Genomic DNA, 12,348 nt, shown 5'->3' with positions numbered 1-12,348 from the left:
TAAATGGGTGCAAAACCAAGAGAAAAAAAAATTTAAATATATCTAAGTGAAGACAGGAAAGAATTACAGGCAAAGTTCTTATTCATGTGACTATCTATTTATTTCTTATATTTATTTAGTTAGATATTTGCTTTTTAAAATAATCTGTTTATTTTTCTGTTATGCCTACTAGATAGAAAAAATTAATAGTAAGTTATAAGACTGTTTTATTCAGACTCTTTGCAATTTCAGTACTGTAAACAGTTATATATTTTCTTCCATTCCAATCAATAGCCAAAGAAAAATAGGGACATGTTCCTGCTTCATATCCAGTCTTGATTTATTTTTAAAGTGCTTATGTATTTAAGGCCAGATTATAAAAGCAGAATGGACTATTGTGATAATCTGTTCTGATCTACTTTAGAATACACATTACATGACTTTTTTGGATTAATTCTTGTTTAAACTGCAGTATATTGCCTAGAAAAGCATCTATTCTTTGTTTACAAATCACTTGCAGACTTTAGATCCTATTGTAGTTCTCAGTAGTGGAAGACAAAATATTCCCAGCCTCTTTCCATTCCATCACTCCACCAACACCAGAATGTTTCCTATGTTGCATATCTCCAATTCCTCAGAGTTCAAGCAGAAAAAACCCTGGTGTCCCTCTTTTCTTCACTGAGCATTTGCTTCCTATCAATAAAAATATAAATAAACTGACCATATAAATGCTCCTATAAATGTAAATACCAATTTAACATTTGTTGATGTCATTAGGAAAGAAAGGTTTTGAGTGGCTTTCAGGATCAAACCTCTTGAAAACATGTGTCTGCCTGACTATCTGAAATATCTTTATATAAATGTAAGCATAAATGAAAAACTAATGCTGAGAAATAGAAGTGTGAAGAGTTGATGATTAATATTTTCTTAAAGGAATTGTATAATAATAAGGCTCTTGTTCTTGGTAGTCTGCTGGACATGTAAAATTTCCATGTCTTCTATTAGGAACATACATTATGGGAAATCTATTCTAGGTGGAAAGTCTATCTTTTAAGGTTTAGCCACTGGCAATAAGATAGTTTTTAAAGAGGGAATCAGCTTTGGACTTTATGGAAAGATGCAGTCGTAGTCTGCATGCTGAAACAGAGGAGTACAAGCTTCCCTGGTACATGATATGCATTGTGGATACCTAACCTACCACGTAAAACCAGCTTCCAGAGTAATTTGCTGAAAATGCAACACAAATGTAGCTACAGATTGCTGTCCCACTTGGTACTTGACTCTTTGAGATGGTACCAGAGAGTCTGATCCAGGAAGAGTCTCCAGAATCAGCTTTGTCTGGTTTCTTTTGAACCCCCTTGTCACAGACTCTCCTGGTCCACTAAGGTCTGCAAAAGACTAAAAAAGTCTCCTGCACACGAGTCCCAGGTGAAGCCTGAAGCTTCTAATTGCCCAAAGCTCTGCTGAGCTTTCTCTTGCAATTTGCTCTCACTTTTCATAATCCATCTATTTCCCCTAGCTTAAGGGGTGCAGCTCAATCTCCTGACTAACTCCTCCCTTTCTTCAGTATTTGAGATATAGCCAGGATCAGGTTGAAAGATTTTGTAAGTGGGGAGCTGTTGAAAAATAGCGCAATGTAAGAAAGTCTCCTGCAGTAGCCATTTGCCCTGTCAGGCTGGCTGTCTCTGCAAGTAAATGTTTCTACAAGTGGTGATAGTACAAGCTGCTTACAACTATATGCTAAAAATGCACCAAATATGGGCTCTCTTCAAATACAGTGGAAGGCAGGTAATTCCACAAGCCAATGCCAGAAACAGCAGAGAAAACACTCCAAGCATAAACACCACAATATCCCAGCATAGCAAGATGACTTGCAGTGAACTGTTATGGAGTCTCCCTAATGACTCTATGAGAAACTTCCCTCTTGTCCCCAAAGTGATAAAAAAAACCCTTGTTTAATTGTTTAAATGGAATATTGTGATTCATGAATAAAATAGCAGCTACATCTGAAGGCTGGAAGGGAAAACAAATAACAGGCAAGCAAGCACTCTGCTGCTATACCTGAGTGCCCCCAACAGGTCACAGCACAGACGAAGCAGATGACTTCTAGGGGCAGGAAGGGAAGCTGCTCAGTAATGTATAGCTGTGCTTCTCTGTTACATCATCTGCTCTGACAACTTTGCAGGATGTATTGGCCAGTTCCTTGATATTTTGACAGGGGAACGATCAATTTTAACAGATCTCTCCTATCAGCTGCTACTGAAACTCATATCACTGCTCACTTTTTTTTTAGAACTGTTTTGAGTGTTTATATCCCTGGAATCTGAGCAAGCCTGAACGGGGATCATTTCGGGGGGAGGGGTTTGTTTGTTTGGTTGGGGTTTTTTGTAGGATTATGGTTTGGTTTTTGGGGGGCTGGGGTATTTTTCCCCACATTTCCTTGTCAATTAGGGAAAACTTATGCAAAGGAATACCCTAGAATACCCTCTTTTGAAAATCTGCAGATGCATGTCCCCGTGCTCCTCAAAGATGATGTGGGCTTGTGCTAGTTTTCACAGTGAACTGTAACTTTAGGAGATACAGAAATCAAGTTTGAAATGAACACAGCATGGTTAGAGATCTTTTAACATTAGTTGAGGTCTGGAAGGATTTTATGTACAATGTGTGGGTGTGACAAGGTTGATTTTTTTTTAATTGCAATACTTGCCAGAGGAATTTTTTTTTTCAAATGCATGCTACTGAATATTCATGTAAAGTCAGTCTTAAAGTAATTGATATATATTTACCCATGCAGGCAAAAGTAATGCCATATGACAATTCTGATTAATCAGCTGAATTTAGTACAGGAAAGCGTCAAATATGATCAACAAAATGCTTCTGAAGTATTTCTGGGTTAAGATTTTTTGATAACTACACTTGCAAGTAATATAAGCTACATCTCAGTAATTCTAATCAGTTAAAGAACAAAATAAATTTTTACTGGATGATTTCTCCCATTCATAATTACTAAGCCAAAGATGGTTTGTTAGCATTCCAAAACCTTTATCTTTACAAGTGTAGTTCTTACACCTCTGCTGCTTCCCACCCAATGCCATGGCTTCAGCTGCTATTCCAAGTAAGTGATACCTACACACATCTCTCAGTTTCTGCCATTTTTCCATCTAATATCTCTTTTCTCTCCATCTCATTTGGCTCACCTTTTGGATTTGTCACCACCACAGTCTCATCACTTTCTCTCTAAGACTGAGCTACTGCATTTAACTCTTGATCCTCTTTACACCACCTTTTTTTTAATAACTGGAACTTCACAGCAAACATTATAATCTTGCAACTTCATATGTCTAGTGATATGCCTCTCTTTCCTTCCTATGTTATACCTGCCTGGAATGTCTCCTAACCAACTTCTTCCCTAACTCAGAGGTAATTGGAATTCATGAAAAAGCCTTTAAGTTCTTGTCATAAGGTGAATATCTCTACATTCTTACACTTTTTGAACTTACTGTACAGTAGGCAAGTGAAAGTCATTTATTTTTGGTTCAACAGCTGACATAAAGAATGAAGAGGAGGAAAATAGAAGGTACTTAGTCAAAACAAATTTAAAGGATTTTTTTCTGTCAAAAAAAAAAAAAAAGGTGTCATTTTATACAGAACTCAAATTTCTCTTCCAGACAGCTTTTATTTAATTCAGAGAGAAGATTTGAACCCCAGTGTTCAGGATCTCAGGTACATGTGGAAGTTAGGACTTCTTCCATCCCATGGATAGCTTTGATCTGCTTTCAGGGAATATGTCTGTGCTCACTCTTGTGACCTGAGAATTGGGAGCCAGTCTCTATTGCTCTACTGAAATGCAGTTCCACAGTTTGCAACAGCAGCAGCTGAACAGATTTCCTTGCATCAGTTACAGCCTTGGTGGCTGTTCCTTTAGCAGGAAGAGGAGTTTGCATTTGAGCTCCACAAGGGTCAGAAGAAACTGAATGTTTATCTCTGGCATCCAGTCTATTCACACTGATCCCCCAAATACCTGCTGGAAGATCACAAACTTCCAGCAGTTTGTAAATACAGTGCTAACCCCTGCACTGTGCTCATTCCTCCTTCTTCATTGAATCATATTGTGCTTGCTTTCATATCATTCCACTAACTGCAGTCTTTATTTTTTTTCTCCCCATCTCTACTCCAGTTTAATTTTGTATGTAAATTGTAGTGCACTGATCCAGTTAGAGGTTTCTTACCTAAATATTTTCTTCAAACAACTGTTTGTACCCAGTTTTCCGTGACTCTAGAGGTGCTTGTATTTCTTGTCTCCTTGGGTGCTCCTGTGGTAACAAGGAGCTGATCCTCTGAACTTGCTCTTTCAATTCGATCAGGGGCCAGCAGAGAGGCCCAAAAACTCAGGAAAAAATAAATTAGGGGTACTCCATGGAGAGCCATGTCAGTCCATCACTTTTTAATCTGTATTTTAGGTGACACATTTGTAAGTATTTTTACTAGTCCAATGAGTACCACTGGTTTCATACTGTAAGTTGCCTAATTACATTATGGGACTAATTCTTGGAGTTTTTGTACACGCATAATATATATAAATAAAGTGCTTAGTCTACACTATGGACTAATAGCCTTCACAATCTAATTTTGAAACACACAGATGGTTATTTGATTTATAGGAGCAGTAAAAACAATCTGACTCCAGAAAGTAGATTTGCTTTCCTCTGAGACTCTTACATGCAGTTAAAGAAAAAAGTAATTGAATTACATTTCAGAGATTTGGGCTTTACATCTACTGCTATATTTTTGTCCAAAGTTGTCTGCAAGGCTGCTACTGAGGAGATGCTTTTAGATGAGGGAGGGAGAAGGAAAATGAAGAAAACAATATCCAAAGTGTAAAAGCAAAATTAAAACAGCTCAGGGCATTCATGATGTAGCAGGGAGATTGGAATAAATGACCCTTAAGATTCCTTCCAACCCAACCATTCTATGATTCTGTGATATTAAATCATAATTTTTAAATTAATTGACACAGCCAGGAATCACTGTGTTCATGAGGTGTGTTTTGCAGGAGTTTTGTGCATTCAGGTGCATTTCTGTTTTGTTTTGGTATCTGAATCTCAATGTAACTGAAAATACTGCAGTCTATAATTAACCTGTTATTCCTGTGTCAACCCAAAGATTTCATTTATATTACCCTTGATTTACAACATCAAATGATTGAATTTCCACTGCTTGAAAACCTAGTATCATTCTAAGATTCAAGGGAAACCATCCCAACCTGGAAAGCAGAGAGCAAGGAATAAATGGTTACAGTTATCCAGCCTCCATGTCTGTGTCATACTGTGATTTATAATCTAAGGGCCCTGACAAGTGTTTACTAACAAAGGTTACACAAAAGAACTTCATTCTATGGTCAGAATACCATAAGTAGAGCTATAAGTAGAGCTTTTTCTGCTCCAAATTTTATTCCTTGAAAAGCTGACTGGGACAATTCACAATTTGAGGGGAAGGTTCACAAAGGGATGTCGTCTTCAGAGGACAAACAGAATGCTTTCCAACTACATTATTCATATACCTTTAGCTGTCTTAGCACCAATTTTCTAGAGTAAATTCTATTTATGAAGCTTTGGGGGTTTTTCCAAATAGGCATTGAAATATACAGTTCTGGAGGAATCCAGCAACAATTTACCAACCTGTATTTCTGAGGACCTTATTGCAGTAGCACATAAATGCCTGACATGCTTTGTCTGGAAGCTGCTTTCTAGCAGCAGTAGATGGCTGGTGATTTCTGTGTAATTTTATGCCACTCATTACCATAGCATTTGACTTCCTCATGACTATTAATGGATTTTGCCTCTTAACAGTACATTGAAATCAGCAAGTATCATTCTTCCTCTTTACAAACGGGCAACTGATGAGAAGCTTAGATTAAATGACTTACATGAAAGCCACAGGATGGCTGTGCTGCTGCCAGGAATGAAATCAGGTGCCACGAATGCCAGTTCCATCAAATTTCCCATATATTATACTTTGTGAGAGGTTTTTCCTAAAAATAATTGGAGATACTTTCTTCCTTGTAGCATGCAGAGCAACTTCACACATGATGAGTGCATCTCTAAATAGGAGGTACACTGATAAAAATTGAGTAATAGATTCTGTGAAATACTTTGAATGGACAGGAAAGCTAGATTAATCTTTCAATGACAGCTCTTTACATGTTAGATATCTAGCCTGAGTTAGTTTTCTCAGCTTCCACCATAGCACTTCCATAGGATGATTGATCTTACCTATCTTAGACATCATATCTAAGTCAGGATAAATGCCCTTCTTGAGCACCTTATTTCTCAAGGAGGTGCTCATTCACTTGTTTAGGCTAGATGTTTAATTTTAGATGAGATGCTCATTCACTTGGAGCCTTGTTTAGGCTAGATGTTTAATTTTAGATGAGCTAAAATTCTGCGAGGTGGTTCACAGTCTAAGCTATTTAGATACCTAATCCTTGGTTTTAAAAATAGCTTTGGGCAGGTGAGTTAGGATCAGAATTAGAAAGTTTTCTGATCTCTCATTTTTAAAAAAACAGGGCACTTGAGGTCTCAGTTCTTATGCAGATGTACAAATCTAAGGAGTAAAGATGAATTTCATCCCATCTCTCCTGTTAATTATAAAAGAAGTCTTCACAACCCGTGCAACTATAGGCATCATGACTGTGGAAATTCAAACTAAATAAATTCTGCATTAGGTCTCCAGTTAAGAGGTGAAGTAAACCAGTGGATGTTGTGTGCTGTAATATCCTTAAGTATCTCGTCCAGATATATAATCAAAACACATCATGGGCTCCAAAGACATTTAAGGGCTCCTGAAAACTGACTTGATTAATAGATTGCTTTGGTAGGTTACATGAGTCTGGTATGATATGTGGTGTATAGGAAAAAATGTCTTTAATAGGTATGGTCTGTTGCTATATGCAAATAGTTAATTAATAATTCATTATAATAGTTCTGGTCCTGTACAGGTTTTTTATAAACACACCTTTTATGTAAAGTGAATAATTTTGTTTCACATCACTGAATAAAGAATATAAATGCACGTATGTTGTGTAGATTTTGCTATGGCAACAAACATGTATATGTTTTGCTACTTTGTGTTTCAGTTGGTTGATGGGCTATAATTGAGCAGGACACAAGGAAAAAGAAATTGGAAAATTACATTAATGTATCTGGACTTTGAAGGTAGAAAACAGGCTGGTAACTAGATATCAAGATATGCAAATGAACTTCGCAGGATCTTTTCTGAATCATTTTTTTTGGCTGTTATGGAATGAAAATCACTGGGGAGGGTGCCATACTGATTTTGAATGAGTCCTGTGCTGAACCAGTATAAAATGTTTCATTTGTTGGACAGAAAACAATGTTGCTGTCCACCTTGCCAGTAGGTAAGCTGGACATTTACATTCTGTATCTTTCCCTAACAAGATAAAGTTTTTTTAAAAGAAAAAAAAAATGGGAAATGAGAGGAATTTCTTCATGCCCTTTTAGGCTAAGTTAATGGCTGGAAAGTATATTCTTTTTTTCCATCTGAGAATTTTTAATGTAAATGCTGACAGAACCTCAGCTACAGAGTCACTGGTGTTTGCCTTCTTAATGAGAAGCTGTTAACAATCCCACATGCAGCACAAAGTTCCCTCTTAATAGGGTAAGACAATCACCATCCTCACCTTCAGGTCCAGTCTGTGCCCTGAAGGAAAATTAGGCTGCTAGAAAGTTTTGGAGCTATGGTTACTGATATTTCTATAAAGGCCAGCCAAATGACTCAGAGCACTCAACACATATATAGTGGAAGGATCACAAACTTTTCTGAAAATTGAGAGCGTCCAACATTAAATATTTATGGCATTAGTCTGGGTTCAAGCGTAATAATAACACAGGAAAACATCCGTTGACTTCTTGAGCCCCCGCATTCAAGGAGACTGCAGACATGTCTTGCACATTTCTCAAAATACTATTATTTTCCAAATAAAGATTCTTAAGTCTTCTTAAGAATTTCTGGCTGTCGTTCAACACACTGAAAGATATTTTGAAGTCTTATTGTCCTTTTAGATTTTGCTTTTCTTTTCAGAGGTTATTTGCAGTTTTCATTAATTAACAAAGTTGGATAATTTAAGTTTGGGTTGATTTTTTTCTGTGATGGAAACATTTGTGTCTACATGTTGTAGTCTTTTAAGAACTCTAGTATTATTTTAAGAAGCAGTTTAACAAGACATGTTGTGACAGCATTCACGGAGGAATCTTCTGAAATGTACCCAAAATATGTAGAGCCTTCTTTGTAATTTAAAATTCTTTTTTGTATGCTGTGTGTATGAGGTGTTGGTCCTAAAGCTTCCATTTTCCTCAAAAGATTTCTTTGGAGAGGGGTGTGGATTGGAGAAAGAATTTTTTGTTTGCTATCCTCCCAAAAAAGGGAATAGGATTTTCATGAGCCATTATGGGATAAAATCTTATGAAGCACTAAATATTGTTGTGAGTGCTGTAACATAAAGTTCTGTTTTGTTTTTTTAGCACACCATAAAGTCTACTCACAGAGAAAATTCATACCTACTCCCTTCCCCTTTGGCCTTTTGGATTTGCCTGTTTTCTTTGGGGTTGTTAGGACCAAATGCTTTCATTTATTTCCCTCCACAGTAGAGCAGATTTATAGGTGAATCTGAAGCCTGGTTCACAGTGGTTATACAGCCACCGGTGTGGAACTGCACCAACACAGAACCCTAGAGTGGATGTGATTTACATGTGCACAGCATGATTTGTACTAGCTCAGCTATCTCTGGGTGAAAGCAGGTTAAATTAGACATGGGAAAGTTATTGCAGTGACATCAGTCATTTTAGAGCAGGCATTTTTGTCAATGAGAATACACTGAGCATGTTACTTAATATTGCTGTGTGTCAGTGTCCCCCATCATTAAAATTAAGGCATTTCCATGGCCTTTTAGGCTATCAGGATGGAATTAAATGAAAATCGAAAAAACTAAAGAAAATTTCATGGGTGACACAGGAAAAAATACACCTAGTATTGAAATGAATGTATATAAGAGAGTTATTGTGCTGATCAGTTTAATGATCAGCTTGCTTTTAAAATGCAGTTGTCTAGGAAAATTTTTACAACCCTTAAGGTCTAAAACATTACACTACTTCTAGCTATAGATCCCTAAAGGGTTTTGTTTTGTGTGTGTGTTCTCTTCAATCTGTATACAGCATTTATAATTTCTCCATTGGACTATTTTTATTATGTTTACAATAATTTTTTATAGTAATGTAAGTGCATTTGATGTTACTTACAGAAACTGCCTCCTGTTTTCTTGATTTGAATATCCCACACAGTCTTCTGGTGGTGTAAATGGCTGCGAGCCAGGAAACGATGTGCAGGATGCGAGTTGGAGCAGAGTGACACCCCATTTAATAACACTGCAAGGTTTTAGACTTTTGACAAATAACCTGAACTTAGCATGTGAGACATTAGGACAATTGGCTGGATTACGTGGGATAGAGACAAACTCAAAGATTTGGGTGTTTTCTTTGCGTGCTGCCAGCATTTACAACCAGTGTGTTGTGTTGTGTTGTGTTGTGTTGCAGTACAACCGGTACCAGCGCTACGGGGCCGAGGAGTGCGTGCTGCAGATGGGGGGAGTGCTGTGTCCCACCCCCGGCTGTGGGGCAGGGCTGCTTCCCGAGCCAGGCCTGAGGAGAATCCTGTGTGAGCCAGGCAATGGAATAGGCTGTGGGGTAAGAACGTGTATTTTCCTCCTAGTGGTGTGGGAAATAATTGATGCTGCACAACGAATGCTAAGACAAAGCGTGAAAATATGGTTGGCTTTTTTATCTTTCATTGGCTCTGAATTGCCCTTCCCACCAGGGTGGGATAATGCAGCTCGCCAAACAATTTAAATATAGCACAATGGCTTAGGAATGATGACTTCATCGTGGAGAATGTGTCCATTCCATAATTCTTTGCTTTATTTGGTTTAAGACGTTGTTGAATAGTTACAGTAAGAAATTGAACTGTGCAAATGAAAATCCAAATGCACTCTGACTTTCTTTTCCTAGAACTCAGCAGAAATGAACAGGATCTTAAGCAAACCATTCATTATCATATTAATTTTTTTTACAGAAAAAGGAGAGATAGAATTGCCTGTTTGTGACATCATAGCAATATTTCTTGTGCACGTTAAAATATAGGATGAGAAGAAATATAGAAATATATTTGTTTACTTATGTTTGTTTTAAGCAAGGGGAATGAACAATTAGTGGTGGATTTGTGGAAAGCAAAATCAGATGAAACTTGAAAATACTTTTGCTAAGAAATCACATCATATGGGCCATCGACATTTTTGCAGTAGAAAAAGCACGTACTTGACAAGAATCAAGCTTTGGGGGAAATAGATGTACATAGAGATAAATCTATATATAAAAGAACCTATTAAATGTTCAGTCCAAGTGACTAACTGGTGTTTGCACTATGTGAGTCTTTCCATGGTTGGCATTACAGCAGAATTCCACAAACACTATGAGAGAAGATAAAATATCTATATTTGTAAAATACTAGGGTACTCTTTCTGCTGTTTTTCTTGTGGAAAATGCACTTTTTATTGCAGTTTTGATACTGCCCAACCTGATACCGTGGAAGAATAATAGTTTGGTGAACTAGGAAGTCGCAGTAACTTGTCTTCTTTGAGTAGGTTAGCATCTGTCGACCTTGGTAAGACTTCCTATCTGTCCATGCAATGGTGCATGTGAAACAGAGTGCTGCCCAAATTCCCTGAGCAGACATGGGGCTATAAAATAAAGCAGAATCTGGGAAAGTAATAAGAAACATCACTGCATAAACAAAAAGGAATGCCTCTGGATTAACTATTAGGGATTGATTAAAAAGGATAAAATCACATATCATTTTTATTCAGGTCTCTGCCTGGAAGTGGTGAAAATCACACTGTATTTTGCAGCTTCATTCATCATCATTCTGAATCTGCAAATGCTGTGTAAATAAAGTGTACGTAGCGTAAAGGATTGATATATTGCCTGGTTTAGCAAACTGCTCTGTTTCCTTCTAAGGACTTTGTGCTGTGCTTGGTAGTGATCAGATCTGCAGCCTTGAGTGTAAGCTCACCCTTTGTTTTGAATTATGTGATGTCTTGAACATTACAGAGTACAATTCACTTAGGCTGAAATGAGAAGCAGGAGGCTGGTCTAGAAGCCAAATTTTGGTAACATTAAGGTCCTTCTTCAGAATCCATAATGGAACAGAATGAAAATATATGCCTTTGGATCTTTCTTTTCACCCTAAAAAATGGTAACCTCAAGGAGCATCTGTCACACACTCCTGTGGTGAGAGTCCTAGCACTGAAGTCAAATGCTGGTAATAAAGTTGGCTGAAGGTAAAGATCCACCTGCAAGGACACCAAGACAGAAGAGCTATTTATTTTTACTCTATTTTGTGCAGTCATGTTCAGTGTTTTCTATTCTTAAACTGTGATGTGGTTTCTCCCAGTCAAAACCTGACCTTTTTCAGTATGAAGGCCTTCCATTAATTTTTATGGAATCCAGGAAGATCCATTTTAGCGCTCAGTATTGCCCCATGAGTATGCATGTGATTTACAAGCTCAAAGAAGGCCCCAAGATGAGAATGTCCCTATTACCCATCCAAAAAAGGACTGCAAAAGATGTCTTGCACTATTTAACCTATACAGCTTAGATTAGAAATACATTCCTTGCTGAAGCTAGTGAGCAAAGAAATAAAGAAAGCAGTGTGAATCTGGAGATTCTTTTTGAATTGTCTACATCAGTCTTTAGGTTGTACTTTGGTTATGTAGAATCTCTTTTGGGGTGTTTGAACCTCTGTCTTTGGTGAAATTTCATATTGATAACAACAGCAGTTGTATTCAGCATCACTGGTCTGTTATTCACACAAAAGCCCTTGCAGAGAAATAGCTGCCTATTGAACAGAACAAATTGGTAGTTCAGATCTGTACTGGCATGTTAGGGTAGCTAACAACTGTCAAGTAGCTGAGGATTTTAATTTGCTGATGAAATTACCCTGGGGAGAGAGGAAAGGCAGGTGGTCAAGAGAAAGTCAAGACAGTGAGTGAGAAGGGGTTTCAGCAGCCATTTTAGAAAAGTAAAGGAACCAAAAAGAGAATAAGGTAGCCACCAGGGAATGAAGCAAAATAAATATTCCAATATTCAGAGAGATAACCTTGTGAGGCAGTCCCAAACATATAAGGACTATGACCAGAACTGAAGGAATAATGAGATATAAACAGGTGACTGAGCCAGGCTAGCATGCAACATTTTTGATTCCTCAGTTTCTTACTTGTTACATGGAATGAGAAACTAGAAG

At 37.5% G+C, this 12,348-nt stretch overlaps 1 protein-coding gene across 1 annotated transcript in view; it reads left to right on the top strand.

The window, feature by feature from the left end:
* PRKN (parkin RBR E3 ubiquitin protein ligase) overlaps positions 1-12,348 on the top strand; it is a 679,301-nt gene that overhangs the window by 559,756 nt on the left and 107,197 nt on the right. The window contains 1 exon segment of the mRNA XM_058020484.1: positions 9,588-9,737. Coding sequence (XP_057876467.1) covers positions 9,588-9,737 — 150 coding nt within the window.

The sequence above is a fragment of the Melospiza georgiana genome, chromosome 3, assembly GCF_028018845.1.
Source record: "Melospiza georgiana isolate bMelGeo1 chromosome 3, bMelGeo1.pri, whole genome shotgun sequence".
NCBI classification, from domain to species: domain Eukaryota; kingdom Metazoa; phylum Chordata; class Aves; order Passeriformes; family Passerellidae; genus Melospiza; species Melospiza georgiana.
Note: the sequence above shows the minus strand (reverse complement) of the source record. Positions and strands in the feature narration are given on the sequence as shown.